Genomic DNA, 26,414 nt, shown 5'->3' on the forward strand with positions numbered 1-26,414 from the left:
TTGGAGATGCCGGCGTTGGACTGGGGTGTACAAAGTTAAAAATCACACAACACCAGGTTAGAGTCCAACAGGTTTAATTGGAAGCACTAGCTTTCGGAGCGACGCTCCTTCCTCAGGTGATGATTAAACCTCCGTCTTGGTTACATCGAGACGAGCAAAAGCAACTGAGTTCCGACAGTGAACCACTTGCATTGGATTAAAACAAAATCTAATCATGTGGCTGCGTGTCGTGAGCTCAGAGCCCGGTTTAAGCAGTGCCTTTAGAAGCATGACAGTGAGCTGATAGTAATCGCATCACTAAAGTTAACCTTAAAGGATTATTACAACGGAACTGGTAATTACAGCCCCCTCCCCGTTACATTTACCTTCGAGGGATTCAACATCTGGAAGACCATTTTCAATTTGCATTCGTTCAGCGGCAGAGAGAGAAGAGAAACGGGCTTACTATTGACAAGCAGAAATGATTGTTTTAATCGCACTTTTAAAAAGCCAGCGGTGGAAATGTTAGGTGAATAAAAAGACAGCGGTCGAACCCCCTCTCAAAACCAATCATCACGCGGAGATTCCACACAGCAAATTGCTGGAGAGATTTGTGTCCCTTACTTTGCAGGGGGGCAAGTCTTTCCTGAGTTTTCGCCAGTTGCAAAGCAGTAGTTTTCAGCTTCAGAGACAGAAGTGGCTGGAAAAGCTCAGCTGGTCTGCCAGCATCTGTGGGAGAGAAATCAAGAGTTTAAAGTTTTCTTCAGTGGGTTACCGAAGGGGGACTCTGAGTGAAGGGAGGGGTGGGGGTTGAACGGGAGCCAGCTCGTTGCTGCCCTCTGTCAGTGTCCCCTACAGCCGCACACACACACACACACACACAGACACACAGCCCATGACGTTGGGACCATCCCGAGGAGGCGAGGTTTAGTGTGATTGAAAAGTGATCTTCAAGCCTCATCAACCAACTGCTTTGAAGAGATTCCCCTCAGTGGTCAGCGCAGGCGATATTCCGGACCGCTCGTGAAGAGGAAGATTTCTTCATCTGGGCTAGCACTGAGAAAAACAAGCAACAAAAAAAGTTGCAACTAGAAGTCAATGGGAGGAAGAAGATGCATGAGAGAGAGAGAGAGAGAGAGAGAAGGGGGGAATGAAGATCCAGTGAAGAATGAGTGAGAGCATCCCCTGAGCGGGCGTGTGGGGACAAGGGAAGAAGTTGCCCAAACCTTCCCGCTCCCCTCCCTCCCTGTCTCCAATGGAGAGCCCCGCTGCTCCACCATGACTTGGGCAGAGTGGGTGAACCGCAGCGTGGCCGGGAACGGCTCGGGGGCGGCCGGCAACAGGTCGGGCGCCGAGGGCTGGGCGTCCCAGCGGCAGGCGGTGGCGCTGGGGGTGGCGCTGGGCGCCCTGATCGCCTTCGCCATCGCCGGCAACCTCCTGGTGATCCTGTCGGTGGCGTGCAACCGGCACCTGCAGACGGTCACCAACTACTTCGTGGTGAACCTGGCGGTGGCGGACCTGCTGCTGAGCGCCACCATCCTGCCCTTCTCGGCCAGCCTGGAGGTGTTCGGCTACTGGGCCTTCGGGCGGCCCTTCTGCGACGTCTGGGCGGCGGTGGACGTGCTGTGCTGCACCGCGTCCATCATGAGCCTCTGCACCATCTCCATCGACCGGTACATCGGCGTCCGCTACTCCCTGCGCTACCCTGCCATCATGACCGAGCGCAAGGCGCTTTGGATCCTGCTGCTGCTGTGGCTCTCCTCCCTGGTCATCTCGGTGGGACCCCTCCTGGGCTGGAAGGAGCCCGCTCCCGCCGACGACACCGTCTGCAGCATCACCGAGGAACCCGGCTACGCCCTCTTCTCCTCCCTGTTCTCCTTCTACCTGCCCCTGACGGTCATCCTGGCCATGTACTGCCGCATCTACGTGGTGGCCCGCCGGACCACCCGCAGCCTGGAGGCCGGCGTCAAGAGGGAGCGGGGCGGCAACCGCAGCGAGCTGGTGCTGCGGATCCACTGCCGGAGCGCGGCCGGCTCGGCGGAGGAGGCCGGCTCCTCCCTCCGGACCAGGGGCCAAGCCCTGCCGCCGCTGCCGCCGCCGCCGCCGCTGCCCCTCCGCAGCTCCCTCTCCATGCGCCTCCTCAAGTTCTCCCGGGAGAAGAAGGCGGCCAAGACGGTGGGCATCGTGGTGGGAGTGTTCGTCCTCTGCTGGCTCCCCTTTTTCACCATCTTACCGCTCGGTAGGTACAGCCCAGCACAGCGGGAAACTTGTGCGGAGTTTTGGGGACAGGGTGAACTTGGGTCAAACAGGGCTCTTCCACTCCATCTCGGTCAGTGCATGTGTGTGTGTGTCCCACTTGCGCTCCATGTTAAACTTGACCGTCAGGAGAAAAAGTCCAAAATGCAGTGGATCTCAGTAGCTATGGTTCTGCGTTACAACTTTCCCTGAATCTAAAACATTTGAGTTATAGAGAGTTACTGAGTTGTACAAAGTTAAAAATCACACAGCACTAGGTTACACTCCAACAGGTTGAATTGGAAGCAACACAAGCTTTCGGAGCGCCGCTCTTTCATCAGCTAGTGTGCTCTCAATTAAACCCGTTGGACCAGAACCTGGTGTTGAGTGATTTTTAACTTTGTCCACCCCAGTCCAACACCGGCATCTCCAAATCAAAAAGATCCTATAGCACGGAAACAGACCCTTCGGTCCAACCCGTCCAGATATCCCAACCCAATCTAGTCCCACCTGCCAGCCCCTATCCCTCCAAACCCTCCCTATTCATATACCCATCTTCCTATTGAGATCAAATGTCCACAAATTTTTTTATTAACCAGTTGAGAGATTCACTGTGTGACTCACACTCGGGTCCTCTGGTCCAAAGCTGCCGCTGTGCCCCGTCAGTCCTTAGTAATGCAGGAATCACCGGTTAACACCCCCTCCCTCTCCCTCACCAACTCGGAGGGAACGAGTATTCGGGATGTGAAGATATTTGTTTTTAATATCCAGACCAACTCACACTCTAATGGACGCACGCCGTCTTCCCAGACCTCTAAGGTCACACTCTCCATGTGAAAGGCTTCCCAGTTACTCAGAGTTTCAGGCGCGTCGCCGTCTTTCCATCCGAGAGCGGTGTGGCTCACTCAGTTCAGTCACGCTTTATGAGTTTTACTTTCCCACTGCGGGTAAAAAAAAGTTTATTTATGTCCCGTTAGGTTTCAACTCATGATCGCCACAAGTGTCAATGCGGGCAGTAAAGGCGGCTCAGAATTGAAATGCTCCTCAATGTTTTTGTCAAAAAGTGATGTTCCCATCATTGCTCCTGACCCGTTTAGCGGACCCGTCCAAATTCTCACGGCCCAGAAAAAATTCAGACCAGCAGAGCGCAGTGAGAATACAGATTTCCTGATCTGTGGGAATGAAACTCTGGAGCAGAAATTCGGAGCCATTCTTCCGGTCGGAATGTAAGGGTGAGACTTCACACCGAAAGATACTGCTGTGTCTTTTTTTGGTCACTCATTGGATGTGGGCATCGCTGGCAGGGCCAGTATTTAATGCCAATCCCTAGTTGCTCCAGAAGGTGGTGGTGAGTTCCCTTCTTGAACCACTGCAGTTATGTGATCAAGGTTGACCAATAAAGCCATTAGGGACGGTATTCCAGGATTTTGACCCAGCCACAGTGAAGGGACAGCGATATATTTCAAAATCAGGGAGGGAACTTGCTGGCAGTGGTGTTCCCATTTATCTGTTGCTCTTCTCGATGGAAGTGGTCATGGGTTTGGAAAGTGCTGCCTGAGGATCTTTGGTGAATTTCTGCAGTGCACCTTATAGACAGTACACACTGCTGCTACTGAGCATAGGTGGTGGAGGGAATGGATGCTTGTGGATGTGATGCCAATCAAGTAGGTTGCTTTGGCCTGGATGGTGTTGAGCTTCTTGAGTGTTGTTGGAGCTGGACTCATCCAGGCAAATGGGGAGTATTTCATCACATTCCTGACCTTTGCCTTGTCAATAGTGGACAGGCTTTGAGGAGTTACTCGCTGTAGTGTAACTAGCCTCTGACCTGCTTTTGTAGCCAGTGTGTTGGTGGGGTGAGTCCAGTTGAGTTTCTGGTCAATGGTAACCCCAAGAATGTTGATAATAGGGGATTCATTGATGGTAACAACATTGAATGTCAAGTGATTACATTGTCTCTTAATTTATATGGTCATTGTCTGGTATTTATGTGGTGTGAATGTCACTTGCCACTTGTCAGCCCAAACCTAGATATTGTCCAGATCTTGTTGCATTTGAACATTGACAGCTTCAGTGTCTGAGGAGTTGCACATGGTGCTGAAAATTGTGCAATCGTTGGCGAACGTCCCCTGACCTTATGATGGAGGGAAGGTCATTGAAGCAACTCAAGATGTTTGGACCTAGGACACTACCCTGAGGAGCTCCAGCAGAGATATCCTGGAGCTGGGCAAACTGACCTCCAGAACCACAACCATCTTCCTTTGTGCCAAGTCTGACTCCAAGGAGCAGACAGTTTGCCCTTTAATGACCATTGATTACAGTTTTGTTGGGTATGAACCCTTTGCGCATTGAAAGGAACATAAAAATAGAACGAGCTCAATCAGAGTGCCCTTCACAGTTGATTTGTCTGAGAATTCCATTTTCCCACATTTGTACAGTAATCCTTAATACCGCTGCTTCCCTTAATAGGTTCCTATCAAACTCCTCTGTTATTTTAACACAGGCATTTATCCATTTAATTTAAAAAATATTGAAATCGAGTCACGGTAGTAGAGATTTCTGTTTTCCTAATGAACAGTGTATGCCTTTGTATTATATTTGGAAAGGAACATCGGTAAAATTTAAGTCTGCTGCACCTTCAGAGAAATTTAGATAGATTGTATGTTCTTAACTGTCCTGTAACTGATTATGTTGTTGATATCCCTAATTTGCTATTTGGTGTACTTTTGTCTCAGGTGTACAAATAATTGATTGGTATTATAATTACAATATACTGTTTCATTTCCTGAAACTAATTGCATTTATATTATGTCTACAACACAGAAACTAATCAGTCTACGCTTGCATTTAATCTTCAGTGCAGCATGGTACTGTCTCATGAGTTTTTTATCTTCCTTTTAAATGTGACATTATTTACATCAATAATACCATCATCATGTTCCACTTTCTTATCATTCTTTGGTTAAAGAATTTTCTCTTTAATTTATTGTTGGATTCATTACTGAAAACTTGCACTTTCTCACAACTGGAAATATTTTATCTTCAGTGACCCTATCAAACTGTTTTAACATCTTAAAAATGTTGAGGAGTTTGCTTTATAAAATAAAATATCCTTTCAGTTTTGATGTAATTTCAAGAATCTCTTTTGTATCTTCTTTTGATGTCTTTCTAATAACACCCAGATTAGAACTGCAAACCTCTGAATTTCATTAAACTTTGATTCAAGTTCAATATGATTCCCAAGGGCTTTTCAATTCTATCCAGCTACAGATGAATGCTTTTTTTATGATTATATCAACTAGTATAGTTACTTTTAATAGTTTGAGAAGTTCAGTGGTTTTAGTGATGCATAAGATCCGTGCTGATTTTGTCTGATTTTCCATCGCGTGAAGATGGCTCAGTGGTTGGCACTGATGCCTCACAGCACCCGGGTCCCAGGTTTGATTCTAGTCTTGGGCGAACTGTCTGTTTGCACATTCTCCCCATGCGTTTCCTCTGGGTGCTCCGGTTTCGTCCCACCATTCAAAGATGTTGCAGGTCAGGCGAATTGGTTATGCTAAAATGCCCATAGTATTAGGCGCATCAGTCAGAGAGAAATGGGTCTGAGTAGGTTACTCTTCGAAGGGTCGGTGTGGACCTGTTGAGCCGAAGGGCCTGTTTCCACACTGTAGGGAATCTAATCATTTCAGACTACTGATTATCAAAGGAGTAGATGTCCTCCTTATTTTTACAACCAAATAACCAGCCTGACACTTATGTCTATTTCTGGATCAGTGGTGCTGGAAGAGCACAGCAGTTCAGGCAGCATCCAATGAGCAGCGAAACTACTGCGAATCCTCTTGCAAGGATGCCTGTCTTGAAGAAGTTTTCCTCCCCTCTCTACAAGAATCTCAGGGAGTCCCTCTCCCACTGCAACTCCCAGGTCATTTCCTCTGCCCTGAAGCTCTTCAACCATGTCGTGAAACAAACTCGGTACCACAGCCACATTTGCTTCCTCAGTGCCTGCCTCCATAACCAACTCATCCCACACGGACTCCGAACCACCTTTAAACCAGCAGAGTTCGGACCCAAACAGGACAAACAGTACAGACTACAGATTCAAAAACACCAGCAATGGTTCTCCTTCAAGATCTCCGCTCCATGGTTGCAGCAATGCGTCAGCACCTAACCTCTCTACAGTCAGCCCTGCCTCAGCTGAGGGCCACACTCTTTCAGAATTGCAAAGGACTCACTCTGTACTCCATCCTCAGGAGAATTCATACTCTTAACCAACAGTATTTCAATTCCATCTCAAACATCAAAAACTGTAAGTACAACAAACTTTTATCCACCCATCTCCATAACTAGTGCTCCTCAAACATTCCGGAAGATTCCCCTGGCCTCGGAAACACTATTAGCCATGTGGCTGATGCAGCTACCACCCCCACGCTGGTTGATGATGTCACTTTCGCCCCCATCATGGCCACTCCACAGCCACTTCCGCCCCTCACAATTCCTCATGCATCACACGTGACATCACTTCCGCCCCCTCAAATTGTCGCTGATGCCACACGCTCAGTGACTTCCGCCACCCCTACTGCCGTGTCTGCCACCACTTCCGCCCCCACCAACGCCACTCACCTGCATTCTGCTGACACGCCCCCCACAGGCCCCACTGTCACTATCCCCACCCCCCAGAACCCTGAGGGGAACACTACCCCTTCTCATGACTCCACCCCCATTCCCCCCACCATCACACCCACACCAGTTACTGGCTGCAACCCCACTCCCAGCTCCACACCCACACCAGCTCCCAGCCCTGCTGAGTTTTCACCATCCCCCCAGACCTCTTCCTCACTGAGGACGAACGATCAATCCTCAGCAAAGGACTCACCTTCATCCCCCTCCGTCCACGCATCAATGAATTTAATACACGCCGTGATGTCAAACAATTCTTCCGTCACCTCCGCCTCCGAGCTTACTTTCACAATCAGGATTCACGCCCACCTTCCGAGGACCCCTTCGCTCACCTCCAACACACTGCATCCACCTGGACACCCCGCGCTGGCCTATTACTTGCCCTCGACCTCTTCATTTCCAACTGCCGCCGGACATTAACCACCTCAACCTGTCTACCCCCCTCCCCCACTCCAACCTCTCACCCTCACAACGCGTAGCCCTCCAATCTCTCTGCTCCAATCCCAACCTCACCATTAAGCCAGCGGATAAAGGGGGCGCAGTGGTAGTCTGGCGGACTGACCTCTACACCGTTGAAGCCAAACGCCAACTCGAGGACACCTCTTCCTACTGCCCCCTCGACCATGACCCCACCCCCCATCACCAAACCATCATTTCCCAGACCATAGAGAACCTCATCACCTCAGGAGATCTCCAACCCACAGCTTCCAACCTCATAGTCCAGGAACCCCACACTGCCCGGTTCTACCTCCTTCCCAAGATCCACAAGCCTGACCACTCTGGCCGACCTATTGTCTCAGCAAGCTCCTGCCCCACTGAACTCATCTCTACCTACCTCGACACTGTCCTATCCCCCCTAGTCCAGCAACTCCCCACATATGTTCGAGACACCACACACGCCCTCCACCTCCTCCAAGACTTCCATTTCCCCGGCCCCCAACACCTCATCTTCACCATGGATATCCAATCCCTCTACACCTCCATCTGCCATGACCAGGGCCTCCAGATGTCCCCAACAGTACCCTTCCACCGACACTCTCATTCGTTTGGCCGAACTGGTCCTCACCCTTAACAATTTTTCCTTCGAATCCTCCCACTTTTCCAGACCAAAGGGGTAGCCATGGGCACACGTATGGGCCCCAGCTATGCCTGTCTCTTTGTTGGCTACGTAGAATAGATGATCTTCTGTAATTACACCAGCACCACTCCCCACCTCTTCCTCCACTACATTGATGACTGCATTGGCGCCACCTCGTGCTCCCGTGAAGAAGTTGAGCAATTCATCAACTTCACCAACACATTCCACCCTGACCTTAAATTTACGTGGACCATCTCTGACGCCTCCCTCCCCTTCCTGGACCTCTCCATCTCCATTAATGACGACCGACTTGACACTGACATTTTTTACAAACCCACCGACTCCCACAGCTACCTGGATTACACCTCTTCCCAACCTATCTCTTGCAAAAATGCCATCCCATATTCCCAATTCCTCCGCCTCCGCCGTATCTGCTCCCAGGAGGACCAGTTCCACCACAGAACACACCAGATGGCCTCCTTCTTTAGAGACCGCAATTTCCCTTCACACGTGGTTAAAGATGCCCTCCAACACATCTCATCCACATCCCGCACCTCCACCCTCAGACCCCACCCCTCCAACCGTGGCAAGGACAGAACGCCCCTGGTGCTCACCTTCCACCCTACCAACCTTCGCATAAACCAAATCATCTGCCAACATTTCCGCCACCTCCAAAAAGACCCCACCACCAGGGATATATTTCCCTCCCCACCCCTTTCCGCCTTCCACAAAGACCATTCCCTCTGTGACTGCCTGGTCAGGTCCATGACCCCCTACGACCCACTCTCCCATCATGGCACTTTCCCCTGCCACCGCAGGAACTGTAAAACCTGTGCCCACTCCTCCTCCCTCACCTCTATCCAAGGCCCTAAAGGAGCCTTCCGCATCCATCAAAGTTTTACCTGCACATCCACTAATATCATTTATTGTATCCGTTGCTCACGATGCGGTCTCCTCTACATTGGAGAGACTGGACGCCTCCTAGCAGAGTGTTTTAGGGAACATCTCCGAGTCACCCGCACCAATCAACCACACCGCCCCGTGGCCCAACATTTCAACTCCCCCTCCCACTCTGCCGAAGACATGGAGGTCCTGGGCCTCCTTCACTGCCGCTCCCTCACCACCAGACGCCTGGAGGAAGAACTCCTCATCTTCCGCCTCAGAACACTTCAACCACAGGGCATCAATGTGGACTTCAACAGTTTCCTCATTTCCCCTTCCCCCACCTCACCCTAGTTCCAAACTTCCAGCTCAGCACTGTCCCCATGACTTGTCCGGACTTGTCCAACCTGCCTAGCTCCTTTTCCACCTATCCACTCCACCCTCTCCTCCCTGACCTATCACCTTCATCTCCCCCCCCCACTCACCCATTGTACTCTATGCTACTCTCTCCCCACCTCCAACCTCCCCAAGCTTATCTCTCCATGCTTCAGTCTCTCTGCCTTTCTTCCTGATGAAGGGCTTTTGCCCGAAACGTCGATTTCGCTGCTCATTGGATGCTGCCTGAACTGCTGTGCTCTTCCAGCACCACTGATCCAGAATCTGGTTTCCAGCATCTGCAGTCATTGTTTTTACCTATGTCTATTTCTGTATTCATTTCACAATATTACCTTTGCTCTTAGTTTGTTATATCTTTCATGTATTCCTCAAGAGCAATCAGGGATGGGCAATAATGCTGGTCTACCCAGAGACACCCACAGTCTCATGAAGAAATAAATAGAAAATTGGTCACTTTTATCCTTTTTATGTGTAACATTTTGTGTCACTTCAAAGATGGAAGTTGTTCATCCAATTCCCACACTCAAATCATTAATGGCAATTGCAAGCAACAGTAGCCCCAGTACTTTTTGGAACACATTTTGCCCACTTGATCCCTTTTCTCTGTGATTTGATTTATTACCAGCTTGCTATCCATTTTCTCCCCAACTTAGTCTACATTTTGCATTATTGAATACTTCGTGAAAATCCAAATTTGTTACGTGGACCACGTTACTTTTGTCTATACTTTCTGTGTTTTTTTGAAGAATTCAGTAGTTTGGTTAAGAAAACTTCCCCTTTTAAAAGCTATCATGCTTAATCTTTCTTTTATTTCTTGAGTGAAGATTTTAATTGCTTTCGAAACAAACACAATCCGAGTGATGGTTGGATGAACACAAACTTGCTTTTAACTGGGTTACAGGCATATGTTATCCTTTGTCACCAAGTTTTCATTTTCTACATTTCAAAGATGCTATAGTTCAAACAGACTCCACCAACTGTAAAACACTCCAGGATGTCCTGCTCTCTGAAAAGATGTTTTAATTGCAGATTTTTCTTTTCATCAAATTTTTAGTTTAGGGTTCTTTTTTCTGAGTACAATGTGAATCGCTGGTATCATGCAAGACTAACTGGAATGCAATCGAAACCAGCAGGAGAGGATGACATGTAGACTAGTAATAATATTTTTCTCTGTGATCTAAACTTATAATTTGAATACTAAGCTTCAGTCTTATCATTTTTGATGGCATTAATGACTTAAATTTGAATTAAAAACAGATCAACAAATCTCTCATTTGGAAGCAAACAAAAATTACTTGTCATTTGACTAATCTGAATTTGAATCAAATTAACCATGGACTGAAATAATGCACTTTAGAGTTAGTTAATTTTATTAATTCAATTTCAGGCAAGACCTACCTATGTTGCATTTAAGCATTATATTTAAAGTAACATTTGGATATCAAAGGGCTGATACCAAGTGTGTGATCTCAGAGTGTGGAAGTCCCTGTAACAGTCCAAAGTTTGCAATCTTAGGTAAACAGTACACAGTAACAACAGGTGTGTAAAATGGAAAGATCATAAAGAATTCTTCCAAATGCTTTTATGGAAGACAGACCAGAGAAAGAGGCCATTCAGCTCACCATGCCAGTCACAGCTCTTTGAAAGAGTCAGCCAATTAGTCTAACTCCATGAGCTCTTTATAGCCCTTCATTTATTTTTTTCTTTCTAAGGATTCATCCAATTCTCTTTTAAAAATTAAGGTTAAATCTATTAACACCATACAGGCAGTGCATTCCAGAATTAACATAGTCACATAGCACAGACCTTTTGGCCCTCAATGTTGTGCTGACCTTTTATCCTACTCTAAGATCAAACTAACCTACATACCCTTCGTTTTATTATCATTCATGTGCCTACCCAAGAGTTGCTGAAATGACCCTAATGTATCTGATTCTACTACCACTACTGGCAGTGCATTGCATGTACTCACCACTCTGTGTATCAACAATTCACTATGAATCAAAACTCTCTTTCAAAATATAAATTTAAGGAAGTTCAAACTTTCCTATGATCTATAGAAGATACTGGAACTGGCCAATTACAACAAATATAAAGTGATATTGCAAATTTTTTTCAGAACTTTTACATTGGGAACAAACAAAGATTTGATTGAGACACTCCTTAAACTCAACCTCTCTGGTATCATCCTGAATCTAGAAGGCATGATCAAAAGTTCTCAGATGGCATTGGTGGCATGATGAATAGTGATGAGGAAGGTCTTCGACTACAGGATAATATAATTGGGTTGGTCAAGTGGGCTGAATAGTGGTAAATGGAAGTTCATCCTAGAAAGTATGAGGTGATGCCTCTGGAAGACTAACAAGAGGGTACTTGATGCATGGTAGTACAGTTGAAAATGTGTTGCTGGTCAAAGCACAGCAGGCCAGGCAGCATCTCAGGAATAGAGAATTCGACGTTTCGAGCATAAGCCCTTCATCAGTTTCCTGATGAAGGGCTTATGCTCGAAACGTCGAATTCTCTATTCCTGAGATGCTGCCTGGCCTGCTGTGCTTTGACCAGCAACACATTTTCAGCTGTGATCTCCAGCATCTGCAGACCTCACTTTTTACCCGCATGGTAGTACAGTAGTAAGTACATGGGATAAGAGGGACTTAGTGTGCCTGAAGCAGCAGGATGAGTAGACATGGTTGCTAATAAGGCACAGAGAACAATACAGCACAGGAATAGGCCCGTCAGCCCTTCCTGTTCATCTGTTTGTCCACGTGCTTCTTGAATGCTGCTATTGTGTCTGCTTCCACCACTCCTGTGACAGTGCGTTCCAGGCACTCACCACCCTTTGTGGAAAAAAATGGCCTTGCAAACATAAATCTAAACCCCTCTCCCGCACCTTGAACCTGTAACCCCCAGTGATTGATCCCTCCACCCTGGGAAAAAGCCTGATCCTTTCCACTCTATACATGTCATTCACAATCTTATAAACTTCTATCAGGTCACTCCTCAACCTCCTGTGTTCCAGTGAAAACAAACCCAGTCTATTCAACCTTTCTTCATCGCTATAACTGTGACCATAACTGTACGCAATATTCCAAGTATGCCCTAGTTAAAATTCCATAAAGCTGCAGCATAACATGTCTATCCTTGTACTCAATGTTCCTTCCAATGAAATGCCATAGGCCTTTTTTACTACCTCATCTACCTGCACTGTCACCTTCAGTGATCTGTGGATCTGCACACCCAGATCCCTGTGCAAATCAATACTCCGAGGGTTCTGCCATTCTCTGTACAATTTTCACCTGTACTTGACCTTCCAAAATGCATCAACTCACATTTGTCTGGATTAATCTCCATTTGCCATTTTGCCGTCCATGACTCCAACTGATCTATACCCTGCCATATCCTCTGACAATCCTCCTCACTATTCGCAACTCCACCAATCTTTGCATTATCTACAAACTTACTAATGATTTCCTCCAAATCATTTACAAAGACCACAAACAGCAGAGATCCCAGCACTGATTTCTGTGGAACACCACTAGTCATAACCCTCCATTCACACAATTTTCCACAGCTACCCTCAGTGTCCTATGACTAAGCGAGTTCTGTATCCAGCTTTCCAGCTCACCCCTGATACCATGTGACTGCACCTTTTGTACCAGTGACCATGTCAAAGGCTTTACTGAAACACAAGGGATATTTGTTTTTCTTCATTAGAACGTTGGTTACAAGAGCAAGAAGGACACGACATAGCTGTATGTAACATTAATTTGACCACAGCTGAAGTACTATGTGCAGTTTCTGGTCACCACACTTGGAGAGAGTAGAGAAGAGATTCATCAGAATGTTGCGTGGGCTGGAGCAATTCAGCTATCGAGAGAGTAGATAGGCTGGAGTTGTTTTCCCTAGAGTAGGGAAGGCTGAAGGCAGAGTCTGCTTGAGATGTACGAAGTACTGAGGGGCATAGTCAGGGTAATAGGGGGAAACTTGTTCCCTTAGTGGGTGAGTTGATAACAAGGGGACACGGTTTTAAGGTAATGTGCAGGAGCTTTGGCGGGAATTTTTGAGTCATGTCATTTTGGCCAAGAGGTTGGTGGGTATCTGGAATTCGCTGCCTAAAAGGGTGATACAGGTGGGAAATCTTAACAGATTTAAGAACTATTTCGATGAACATTGAAACATCATAGCATATGGCTCGCTAGTTCAAGCCCAGTGTTGGAAATGCGATTGGAATGGATGATGTTTGATGACCAGCAGTGGTCATGGTGGGCTGAATTGACTTTTTCCCTACTGTAAAAACTCTATTAAACTCTGACTCCAACTGCCCTAATCACACCTTTTAATAGCTCAGTGTCAAATTTTGTTTGGTAGTACTTTTGGAAAACATGTTGGGCTGTTTAATGCATCAGTTCCACAATGTAAGCTGTTGTTGTTGATTATCTTGAACTGAGAGAATTATAAACACCACGTTCATTCTAAAGATTCAGCAATCAACAAGCACATTTTTAAAAATGAAAATCCAACTCTAGCAAATTCAAGCCAAGTAATTTGCCACACCATCAAAGCTGTAGACATCAGGATGTAAAAAGCAAGTGTCTTTAGTGTATTATGGGGTTGTACAAGTAAGATTTTTAGCAGATGTTTCAGTTAACAGTCGTAGATAAGGATGAGTTCAAGACTGTCTGTAATTCCAACTTACAACAACTGTTAAACATCAGCAAACACCTTTGAAACTCACAGGGCAGAAACTGCCTTTGATTCATTTCGTTATCAAATCCCACAAATCTGTTTATTACTTTGGTAAAATGATATCTGGAGGGGAACTTCAACTCTCAGATTAACAAGCAAACTGTGCTCGTAGACATAGTGCTGGTTCTTTTCTGAAAACACCCTAAAACTATGTTGAAGTTTTACAAAGTTCCAAGTATTCACACAAGTTTACAAAGAAAAAAAAAGTCACATTTATATAGTGCCTTTCACGATGAAGGGCACCTGAAAGTACAGGCAGTTTAACCGTTCTGAAATGTAGTCATGTTGTCATTCAAAAGCTAGTTTGTGCACAGTAAACTCCAAAACAGAAATGTGATAAAGATTCTGTTTTTATAATGTTGAACGTGAAATAATTAGTGTCCTAGAAACTGGATGAATAGTGCCATGGGATTTTTTTTCATCTATGTAAGAAGACAAAAAGGGTATTAGTTTAAAGTCCCATCTAAAAGACAGCAGCTTTGATAATGCAATATGCTCTCACTACTGTCCAGTCAGTCTGAATCCTGAACCCACAACCCTCTGATGGAGAGGGATGAATCCGACAAACAGCACTGTGGCTGATATCTAAGGCAGAGCATGTGCAAAGTGAAAGGCAGCACTGCCTGGACATCATTGCAAATTAAAGATACAGCAGGAGATCTTCTCGCATGGAGTCATACCATCTTGTAGCACCTTGGTTGGCCATTTGGCCATCACATGCTTTATTAGAGTAATCCACAAACCAATCAGATTGCCCTGCTGTCTGTGTAGCTTCCACTGTTTGAAACCATCATTAACATTTTCAAAAAAAAAGGTTTAAAAGCACTTCAAGCTACAACAAAGTCTAAAACCACTGTAGTGTAAGAGACACTGTACAAGTAAACAGACAAAATGATAAATGACAAACATAATTTCAGTGCCTGTGCTAAGCTTCCTCTGCAAGCCTTTTAGTGAGATGAAATGTGTGTGTGTTCCTAAACTTTACCTGATGTTGGGATTTCCAACACATTTAGTTTATGTTTGATCATATATTACATGTACATGAACAGTTTAGTCATTGGTGATAAAGTAATGGGTTTCGTAATGGTTTGGATGACAGTATCTTGCTCCAGGCTTGCATAAAATGTAGTTAAACAAAAATCTGCCACTGATGACAGAAAAAGCTTTTCAGTTGGGAGAGTGCACCTTAACATTATGTGTCAAAGATTTTTAGGATTTTGATCTCTTGATACCTTGTATGTTCAGTTCTCAATATTGGTCATACGATGGAATAAATGACAAAGTAAAGTCTCACTAGATCCGCAGTGTGGGTGAGTTGGTGGGGAATGGAGACCATCATCCTGCTCATTCTCCCCAGACCACCATTGATTAAGTGACTGTGAGGAAAAGGTGGAGTGAAAAACTGAGGGTCACCTAGTTACCCAATTGAGAAGATGTAGGAAGTGACAGAAAGAGAAATGAAAACTTAAGGAACAAAGGAAAAGAAAGAATTCAAATCGAATGTCTTAGCCTTCAAGACCACCTCTCAAGCCTGTGACCTCAACTATCTAGGAGGATGAGGGCAGCAGATGCATGGGAACACCATAACCTGCAAGTTATACACACCCAAACATTTTAAATGTGTTCCTATAATATGAACAAACAGACAAGCTGATCAGTCAACTGCAATCAGTGGCTTAGTGGGACCATTTCAGAGGACAGTTCAGAGCCAAACATTGCTATGGGTCTGGAGTTACTGTTGATCAGACTAGATAAGGAAGACAGTATGCCTTCCCTGAAAAGCATCAGTAAACCAGTTTTCTTTAACTGTTTTTTAACCGGTGGATTCATGATCATTAATGAAACTAACATTTATCCCAGATTTATTGATCACAAATTGCATGTTTGAAATTCAGGAATTTTTGCAATAGTGTGCTCATCTCGTTCCCATGCTCCTGTGAAAGCCTAGATACTGGACATCTTGGAAAGTTAACGATTAATAATTCGACTTCGTTGCAAGTAAGTATATTGCACAAGATGGAAATGCAAAATCATCAGAAGGGTGGGAATATACAGACATTTCAACTCAACTGACAAGTATGCAGAGGATCTTAGCATTGACACTTAAATTATGTTTATCACAGATCAAGGACCATAATTTTGTCCATTCAGTTCTATAGTGCCTACTCCACTGAATTAGTTTGAGAGCTTGTTATAGATTAGAGTGCTTAACTAAAGGGATTAACTGAGGCAGAGACCTCTATACCTTGTTCTGCAAGTGTTGTTAATAACTTCCAACAGCGAAAGTTACATTTTACATGTTTGTGCATGGAAATAGAGAATGGAAAACAATTAACACAACTTTGCCAGCAATAAATGTTGAACAGGAGAGGAATTCAAGATTAGAATGTCCTAGATCCAGGCTTTCACAGGAGCAGAGGAACGAGATCAGCACACTCTTTCAAGAATGCTTGAATTTCAAACATGAAACCTGTGGTTAATAAATCTGAGAGAAAGTGTTCAAATTATGAAACCATTAAGATTATTGGTAAAATAAAATGTTAAAAACTGGTTTACTGATGCTTCTTTGGGAAGGCAAGCTGTCTTCCTGACCTGGTCTGATCTACAGTGACTCCAGCCCTACAACAATATGCTTGGCTCTGAACTGCCTCCGAAGTGGTCCCACCTGCCGTCTGATTGCGGTTGGCTGACCAGCTTGTCACCCAACCAAATAAACAAATGAAGAATGTTTGGATGTGTGTGACTTGTCATTTATGATGTTTCCATGCATCTACTGCCCTTGTTGCAAGTTTGGGAGTGGTCTTGAAGACTTATGACATTCAATTTGAATTGATGATGCTGGACTTAGAACAAGCAATCCATAATTGAATTTAAACCCCTACTGCCAAACCGGATTTTTTTTTCATTTATTGCCCGTCCCTAATTGCCCTTGGGAAAATAGTGGTGAGCTGCTTTGCTGAACTGCCGCAGTCCATGTGCTGTAGGTAGACTCTCACTGCTATTAGAGAGGGAATTCCAGGATTTTGACCCAATAATACAAAAAGAATAGCAAAATATTTCCAAGTCAGGATGGTGAGTAGCTTGGAGGTAATCTTACAGGTGTTCCCGTTGCTCATGTTCTTCTGGAAGGAAGTGGTTGTGTGTGTTTGGAAGTTGCTGCCTAATTTGATGAAATTCTGCAATGTGTTTATAGGTCGTGCAGTTGAGCATTAGTGTGGAGGGAGTTTGTGGATGTGGTACCGATCAAGTGGGCTGCTTTGTCCTGGATAGAGTAAAATTTCTTGGGTATTATTGGAGCTGCACCCGTCCAGGGAAATAAAGGATGTGCCATCAGACTTGTGTACATCCTTATTATCAGAATGAATATTGAATGAAAATCTTTAAAAGAACATTTAGAAAATTACAGTTGTATTTATATAACAAACTGTGTGAAACATTTTGAAGTTTCTCATTTGTTACTTTTCAAGTTCAGTAAATGTGACCCCTTTCTACAGTAATAAGGCTCAGAGTATTAATTCTTCAGATGATTGCAAGGTCAAAATTTGTGACGTGCCCCACAATGTGAGTGTGTCTTGTTCAATTATTATTGTTTTGTGCAACCATGTAATAAGATAATATAAACAACACGAGCAGCTCAATGGCTGCGTGCCAAAAATTGGCATAGATTGCAGTGCAGTATACTAGTGTTTTCTGTTGTGCTAGCAGTTATTAATGTGCAAAATTGTTTACATTGGGTTTCAGGCATTGACATTGCTACAAAATGGAAATGCCTGAAAAACAGTGTAAGGTGCTGCAACATAGAAGTGTGTTTATGTATTTGTGCTTCCTTGAGGATAGAAAGATTTAAGGGCAATTTGTTTTACTTCTTATTTGGTTTAGCTTTCTCTGTAGGTTCTTTAATATTTCAGAGGGTATAGATTTGGGAGTCCACCTTTTTCTTCTTGGAATTACAGAATTGTAGGATTTGTTATGGCTCCAAAGGAGGCTATTCAATCCATTGCATCTACAGTAACTTGCTCAATGAGTTTTTCTTCTGCTTTCTCTCTGCAAGTCTGCACATTGAGTCATACAGCATGGAAACAGATCCGTCGGTTCAACATGTTCCTGCCGATCGGATTTCCGAAACTGAACTAGTCCCATTTGGCCGCATTTTGCCCAGCTCTTTCCTACTCATAAACCTGTCATAAAATCTTTTCGATGTTGTAATTGTACCCCCCTCTGCTACTTCCTGTGGCAGCTTACTCTATACACTGGGTTAAAATCCCGGCATTCTCTCCTCAACGGCATTGTGGGTCAACCCATAGCAGGTGGACTGCAGCGGTTCAAGAAGGCAGCTCATCACCACCTTCTCAAGGGCAACTAGGAATGAGCAGTAAATGTTGCCCCAGCCAGAGACACCCACATCCCACAATTGAATAAGAGAAAACGTGCACCACCTTCTGTGTGAAAATGTGGCCCCTCAGGTCCTTTTTAAATCTTTCCCCTCTCACCTTAAAGCTCTGTCCTCTAGTTTTGGACTCCCTTAAACCTGTACTTGGAAAAAGACTTTGGCTATTTATCATTTTTATGCACATTGTTCCTTCCAAATAACAATCTAATTGTTTTCTGAATGTCTTCTTTCAACCTCCCATTCAGAACAGGAGGGCTCAGATATAAAGGAATTTGCAAAAGACGCAAAGGTAAAATAAGAAAAAAAAATCAGACAGCGTATGGTTAAGCTCTTAACCACTCTGTTAGTGTGGCTAAAAGTTTAACCACACGCTGTCTGAAATATTTTATCTTATTTTACCTTTGCATCTTTTGCCAATTCCTTTATATCTGAACCCTCTTGTTCTGAATCCTTCCATCATTGGGAATATTTTCTCTTTATTGACAGAGCTGAAAATGTGTTGCTGGAAAAGTGCAGCAGGTCAGGCAGCATCCAAGGAGCAGGGCATTTGATGTTTCGGGCATAAGCCCTTCATCAGGAATGAGGAAAGTAAGATTTTAACCTGCTGCGAATCCTCTTGCAAGGATGCCTTCCTTGAAGAAACTCTCTATTGACAGTGCCTAGTATCTAGAGTCTAGTATCGACAGTGTCTAGACCACCCATGACTTTGTGGGAAATATATTTGTCTGCACCCTTGTATTGAGGTATGTGGCACTAACTCCTTTTAAATATTCCCGTTGTGAGATTTAAAATGAGTTCCTTAATTTTGATTAAAACATTAATTAAATTCAGTCTCTTGTATAAAGAACTGGCAGAACCAAAGACAATTCAACAATGAAATCAAATTGAAACATTATTTAAGTATAGTCTATTACCAAGGGAGTGATTACAAGACCAGAATTCAGACAGGTGGGACTGAAAATTGTAAAAATTGTGTTCTAGAATTTCAGTGCTTAATTGGCCTTACAACAAATTAATGTAAATGTGTCACTGCTACTTACACAGTAATAATTACCCAAATTAAGTGTGAAATGCAACAGGGGAAACAAGTGCAAACTAAGACCGTTGTGCAAATTTCTATAAGATGGGAGGCAGTCTTTCAAACCTGGGAGTATAGTTACTGTAGTAACCATCAACAGTTAAAATTCTCATTGGCTCTCCACTCCCTATATCTACACTCTCCATCAACTCTCAAAGCCCCACCATTCTTCACTTCTCCATTTCTGGCTTTTTCTATATCCCGATATTAATCTCTCTGGCATTGGAAAGCAGACATACTTTCAACTGACTCGACTCTGCGCTTTGGAAATCTCTTGCTGAACTTTCCAGCTCACTCACCTCCTTTATGATGCTAATTTAAAAAAAAAATTCGACTATTTAGGCTTTCAGTCACCTGTCCTCTTTTCCCCCTCTGTGACTCACCGTCAGATTTTCTTTGCCAATGCTTCTGTGAAATGATTTGTGATGTTTCACTCTGTTCATGGTGCTATGTAAGTACAGATTGCTGTTGTTCACCAGTGTAAATCATAGAACAAAAATTTTAAGATCTTCTGAATTGAGGCCAACAATACCTGGGGATTGAACATACAAACAAATAAACATAGAGCTAGACTAGGCCTACAGCCTGCTCAGCCATTTAATAAGATAACTATTATTGTAACCTCAAATTCATATCAACAATGTTTGCAGCTTCACCTTCGATCCCTTCATCTGAAATTTGTCGGCACTTAGCCCATATCCCTCTAAACCTCTTATCCGTATACATGTGATAATTCTGTGAATAATTCTGTGAATATAAATTCCAAACGCTAAAGGAAAATCAGGCAACGTGCTTTAATGACTATCATCCAGTGGCTCTGACATTTTTCATTATGAAATGCTTCAAGAGGTTAGTAATGGCACGCATCAACTCCAGCCTCCCAGATTGCCTTGGTTCTCCTACTGTCACAACAATCACCATCTCCCTGGCCCTACATTCATCTCTGGATACCAAGGAAACCTACATTAGACTCCTGCTTAATGACTTTAGCTTCACCTTTGCCAATTTACTCCCACAATCCAAAGATGTGCAGTTTAGGTGAATTGGCCATGCTAAATTGCCCAATGTTAGATGCATTAGTCAGGGGTGAATGTGGGGTGGGGGAGTGGGTCTGGGTGGGTTGCTTTTCTGAGGGTCGGTGTGAACTTGTTGGGCTGAAGGGCCTGTTTCCATACTGTAGATAATCTAATCTAATCTAATCTGAAACCATAATCTCCAAACTCCAAGTCTTAGGATTCTGCTCCCCCCTCAGGAACCAAATCCTCAATTTCCTGATCCACATACCACAATCAATTAGGATAGACTGCGTACTCAGCCCCTTACCATACTCCTTATACACTCACCACTGTGTGGACAAATTCAGCTCTAACTCCATTTACAAATTTGCTGATGACACCACTGTAGAGGGTTGGATCCCAAACAGCAATGAGATCGAGTACAGGAAAGGGCTAGGCAGCTTATTGGCATGGTGTAAAGACAATAATCTCTACCTCAATGTCTGCAAAATGAAGGAGCTGGTCAACGACTTCAAGAAGCAGCGTGGAGGACACACCCCTGTCTGTAGCAGTGATGCTGAGGTGCAGGTGGTCAAGAGCTTCCAAGTTCCTAGAAGTAAATATCACCAATCTATCCTGGTCCATCCACATTGATGTTGCAGCACACCAACACATCTACTTCATCAGAAAGCTAAGGAAATTGGACATTTCCACAATGATTCTTAACAATTTTTATAGATGCACCATAGAAAGCATCCTATCCAGATACATCACAGCTTAATATGGCAACTGGTCTGCCTAAGACTGCAAAAAATTAGAGAGTTATGAACACAGCCCAGTCCATCACGACAACCAGTCTTGCTTCCATTGGCTCCATCTACACTTCCTGCAACCTCGGGAAAGCAGCCAAAATAGTCGAAGACCCCTCCCACCCCAGTTATACTCTGTTCTACCCTCTTCTGTTGGGCAGATGATACAAAAATTTGAAAACACACCAACAGATTCAAGAACAGCTTCTTCCTCACTGTTATCACACTTGTGAATGGACATCTCATATATTAGAGTTGACCATTCTCTGCACCTTCTCTGTAGCTGTAACACTATATTCTATATTCTGTTCTATTATCCTGATACACTCATGTAGGGTATGATTTGCTTGGTAAGCACACAAAACAATACTTTTCACTGTGTCTTGGTATATGTTAGAATAATAAATCAAATCAAATTTGGGCTTCTCTAGTGGCCAACTTTTATTGGGTGTCTCTAGTTGCCCTTGAGAAGGTGGTGGCAAGTTGCCATCATGAACTGCTGAAGTCTATATGCTATAGTAGACCCACAATTCCATTAGGGAGGGAGTTCTAATGACATGATCTTGAACTGTTTACAAGAAGGAACACTGATATATCTCAAAGTTAGAATGTGTAGTTGTTTGGTGGTTGCATTCCCATATATCTGCTGCCTTTGTCCTTGTAGATGGTGATAGTCATGGGGTTGAAAGGATCCCTGGTGAATTTTTCCAGTGCTACCTGTAGATGATGCACATTGCTACTACTGAGTGCCAATGGTGGAGGGAGTGGATGCACTGGATATGGTGCTACCCAAGTTGCTTTGCCCTGGATGGTGTCAAGTTTCTTGGGTATTGTTGTAGCTGCACTCATCCAGGCAAGTGAAGAGTTGAATTGTGCCTTCTAGCTGGTGGATAAGCTTTGGGGAGTCAGGAGGGGAGTATCTCACTGTAAGATTCCAAATCTATGATCTGCTCTTGTGGCCAAAGTATTTTTAGACAATAAATAGGGAGAAGCTGTTCCCACTCATAAACAGAACAAAGTTGAGAGGTCATATATTTTAAATAATATGCAAAGGAAGATGGGTGATGGGAGAAAACACATTCACACACTTAACGTACGTATGGACAGTGCTGCCTGGAAATATAGAGACAGTTCATTTGAGACATGCAAGCGATCATTGGATGATTATTAGATAGAAATATGGTATCTGGAACAGGTATGGTAAATATGAATATATAACTACAAAGTCAGACATGTTGGGATGTTGCGTAAATGCAAGGTCTCGATTGCATGCTCGAATTAGCCTTGTGAGACAATAGACAATAGGTGCAGGAGTAGGCCATTCAGCCCTTCAAGCCAGCACCACCATTCATTATGATCATGGCTGATCATCCAGAATCAGTATCCTGTTCCTGCCTTATTCCCATAACCCTTGATTCCACTATCTTTAAGAGCTCTATCCATCTCTTTCTTGAAAGTATCCAGAGACTTGGCCTCCACTGCCTTCTGGGGCAGAGCATTCCACACACCCACCACTCTCTGGGTGAAGAAGTTTCTCCTCAACTCTGTTCTAAATGGTCTACCCCTTATTTTTAAACTGTGTCCTCTGGTTCGGCACTCACCCATCAGCAGAAACATGTTTCCTGCCTCCAGAGTGTCCAACCCTTTAATAATCTTATACATCTCAATCAGATCCCCGCTTATCCTTCTAAACACAAGTGTATATAAGCCCAGTCACTCCAATCTTTCAATATATGATAGTCCTGCCATTCTGGAAATTGACGTTGTGAACCTATGCTGCTCTCCCTCAATACCAGAATGTCCTTCCTCAAATCTGGACATCAAAATTGCACACAGTACTCCAGGTGCAGTCTCACCAGGGCCCTGTACAGCTGCAGAAGGACCTTTTTGCTCCTATACTCAATTCCTCTTGTTATGAAGGCCAGCATGCCATTAGATTTCTTCACTGCCTGCTGTACCTGCATGCTTGCTTTCATTGACTGATGTACAAGAACACCTAGATCTGGTTGTACTTCCCCTTTACCTAACTTGACTCTATTTAGATAGTAATCTGCCTTCCTGTTCTTGCCACCAAAGTGGATAATCACACATTTATCCACATTAAACTGCATCTGCCATGCATCCGTCCATTCATCTAGCCTGTTCAAGTAACCCTGTATTCTCATAACATCCTCCTCACATTTTACTCTGCCACCCAGCTTTGTGTCATCAGCAAATTTGCTAATATTACTTTTCATGCCTTCATCTATATCATTAATGCATATTGTAAACAGCTGCAGTACCAGCACTGAACCTTGTGGTACCCCACTGATCACTGCCTGCCATTCCAAAATGGACCCATTTGTCACTACTCTTTGCTTCCTGTCAGACAGCCAATTTGCAGTCCAAGTCAGTACCTTTCCCCAATACCATGTGCCCTAACTTTGCTCATTAATCTCCTATGTGGGACCTGATCAAAAGGTTTCTGAAAGTCCAGGTACACTACATCCACTGGCTCTCCCTTGTCCATCTTCATAGTTATATCCTCAAAACATTCCAGAAGATTAGCCAAGCACAATTTCCCCTTTGTAAATCCATACTGACTCTGACCTATCCTGTTACAGCTATCCAAATGAGTCGTAATTTCATCTTTTATAATTGACTGCAGTATCTTTCCCACTACTGACATCAGACTAATCAGTCTATAATTCCCTGTTTTCTCTCTCCCTTCCTTCTTGAAAGGTGGGACAAAATTAGACACCCTCCAATCTGCAGGAACTGATCCTGAATCGATAGAACATTGGAAAATGATTACCAATCTGTCCACGATTTCTAGAGCCACTCCCTTTAGTACCCTGGAATGCAGACCATCAGGTCCCAGGGACTTATCAGCCTTCACCTCAGGAGATCTCCCACCCTCCGCTTCCAACCTAATACTCCGGGAACCCTGCACTGCCCAGTTCTACCCCCTTCCCAAGATCCACAAGCCTGACCACCCTGGCCGACCCATTGTCTCAGCATGCTCCTGCCCCACTGAACTCATCTCTACCTACCTCAACACTATCCTATCCCACCTAGTCGAAGAACTCCCCACATACGTTCAATACACCACCCACGCCCTCCACCTCCTCCAAGACTTCCATTTCCCCCGCCCCCAACGCCTCATCCTCGCCATGGATATCCAATCCCTCTACATCTCCATCCACCATGACCAGGGCCTCCAAGCCCTCCGTGTTTTCCTCTCCCAACGTCCCCAACAGTACCCTTCCACCGACATTCTCATTCGTTTAGCCGAACTGGCCCTCACCCTTAACAATTTCTCATTCAAATCCTCCCACTTCCTCCAGACCAAAGAGATAGCCATGGGCACACGTATGGGCACCAGCAATTTCCCTTCCCACGTGGTTAAAGATGCCCTCCAACGCATCTTGTCCACATCCTGCACCTCCGCCCTCAGACCACACCCCTCCAACCGTAACAAGGACAGAATGCCCCTGGTGCTCATCTTCCACCCTACCAACCTTCGCATAAACCCAATCGTTTGCCAATATTTCCGTCACCGCCAAACGGACCCCACCACCAGGGATATATTTCCCTCCCCACCCCTTTCCGCCTTCCGCAAAGACCGTTCCCTCCGTGACTACCTGGTCAGGTCCACGCCCCGCCTACAACCCACCCTCCCATCCTGGCACCTTCCCCTGCCACCACAGGAATTGCAAAACCTGGGCCCACACCTCCTCCCTCACCTCTATCCAAGGCCCGAAAGGAGCCTTCCACATCCATCAAGGTTTTACCTGCAAATCCACTAATATCATTTATTGCATCCGTTGCTCCCAATGCGGTCTCCTCTACATTGGGGAGGCTGGACGCCTCCTAGCAGAGCGCTTTAGGGAACATCTCCGGGACACCCGCACCAATCAACCAGACCACCCTGTGGCCCAACACTTCAACTCCCCCTCCCACTCTGCCGAGGATATGGAGGTCCTGGGCCTCCTTCATCGCCGCTCCCTCACCACCAGATGCCTGGAGGAAGAATGCCTCATCTTCCGCCTTGGAACACTTCAACCCAGGGCATCAATGTGGACTTCAACAGTTTCCTCATTTCTCCTTCTCCCACCTCACCCTAGTTCCAAACTTCCAGCTCAGCACTTCCCCATGACTTGTCTGGACTTGTCCTACCTGCCTATCTTCTTTTCCACCTATCCACTCCACCCTCCTCCCTGACCTATCATCTTCAGCCCCTCCTCCACTCGCCTATTGTACTCTGTGCTACTTTCTTACCACCCCCACCCTCCTCTAGCTTATCTCTCCACACTTCAGGCTCTCTGCTTTTATTCCTGATGAAGGGCTTTTGCCCGAAACGTCAATTTTACTGCTTCTCAGATGCCGCCTGAACTGCTGTGCTCTTCCAGCACCACTAATCCAGAATCTGGTTTCCAGCATCTGCAGTCATTGTTTTTACCTTCAGACCTAACAGTCTATCCAACACCATTTCCTGTCTGATATAAATTTCTTCAGGTCATTCATTACCCTAGGTCCTTCAGCCACTATTACATCTGGAAAATTGTTTGTGTCTTCCCCAGTGAAGACAGATCCAAAGTATCTATTCAACTCTTCTGCCATTTCCTTATTCGCCATAATAAATTCACCAATTTCTGTCTTCAAGGGTCCAATTTAAGTCTTAACCATTTTTTTTCCTTTTCACATACCTAAAAAAGCTTTTACTATCCTCCATTATAATTTTGGCCAGTTTGCCTTCGTACCTCATTTTTTCTCCATGTATTGCCTTTTTAGTTATTCTCTGTTGCTCTTTAAAAGTTTCCCAGTCCTCCGGCTTCCCACTCATCTTTGCTATGTTATACTTCATTTCTTTATACAATCCTTAACTTCCCTCATCAGCCATGGCCGCCCCTGCCTCCCCTTAGGATCTTTCTTCCTCTTTGGAATGAACTGATCCTGCACCTTCTGCATTATATCCAGAAATATCTGCCATTGTTGTTTCACAGTCATCCCTGCTAGGGTATTGAACCATTGAACTTTGACCAGCTCCTCCCTCATAGCTCTATAGATCCCTTTGTTCAACTGCAATACTGACACTTCTGATTCTCCCTTCTCCCTCTCAAATTGCAGCTTAAAACTTATCATATTATGGTCAGTACTTCTTAATGGCTCC

At 44.7% G+C, this 26,414-nt stretch overlaps 1 protein-coding gene across 1 annotated transcript in view; it reads left to right on the forward strand.

Annotated features, from left to right (window-relative positions):
- Positions 1 to 879: 879 nt before the first annotated feature.
- adra1d (adrenoceptor alpha 1D) overlaps positions 880 to 26,414 on the forward strand; it is a 119,684-nt gene continuing 94,149 nt past the window's right edge. Inside the window, exon 1 of the mRNA XM_060828365.1 lies at positions 880 to 2,218. Coding sequence (XP_060684348.1) covers positions 1,258 to 2,218 — 961 coding nt within the window. The 5' untranslated portion in view covers positions 880 to 1,257. The remainder of the gene's footprint in view (positions 2,219 to 26,414) is intronic.

The sequence above is a fragment of the Hemiscyllium ocellatum genome, chromosome 1, assembly GCF_020745735.1.
Source record: "Hemiscyllium ocellatum isolate sHemOce1 chromosome 1, sHemOce1.pat.X.cur, whole genome shotgun sequence".
In the NCBI taxonomy this organism is placed as follows: domain Eukaryota; kingdom Metazoa; phylum Chordata; class Chondrichthyes; order Orectolobiformes; family Hemiscylliidae; genus Hemiscyllium; species Hemiscyllium ocellatum.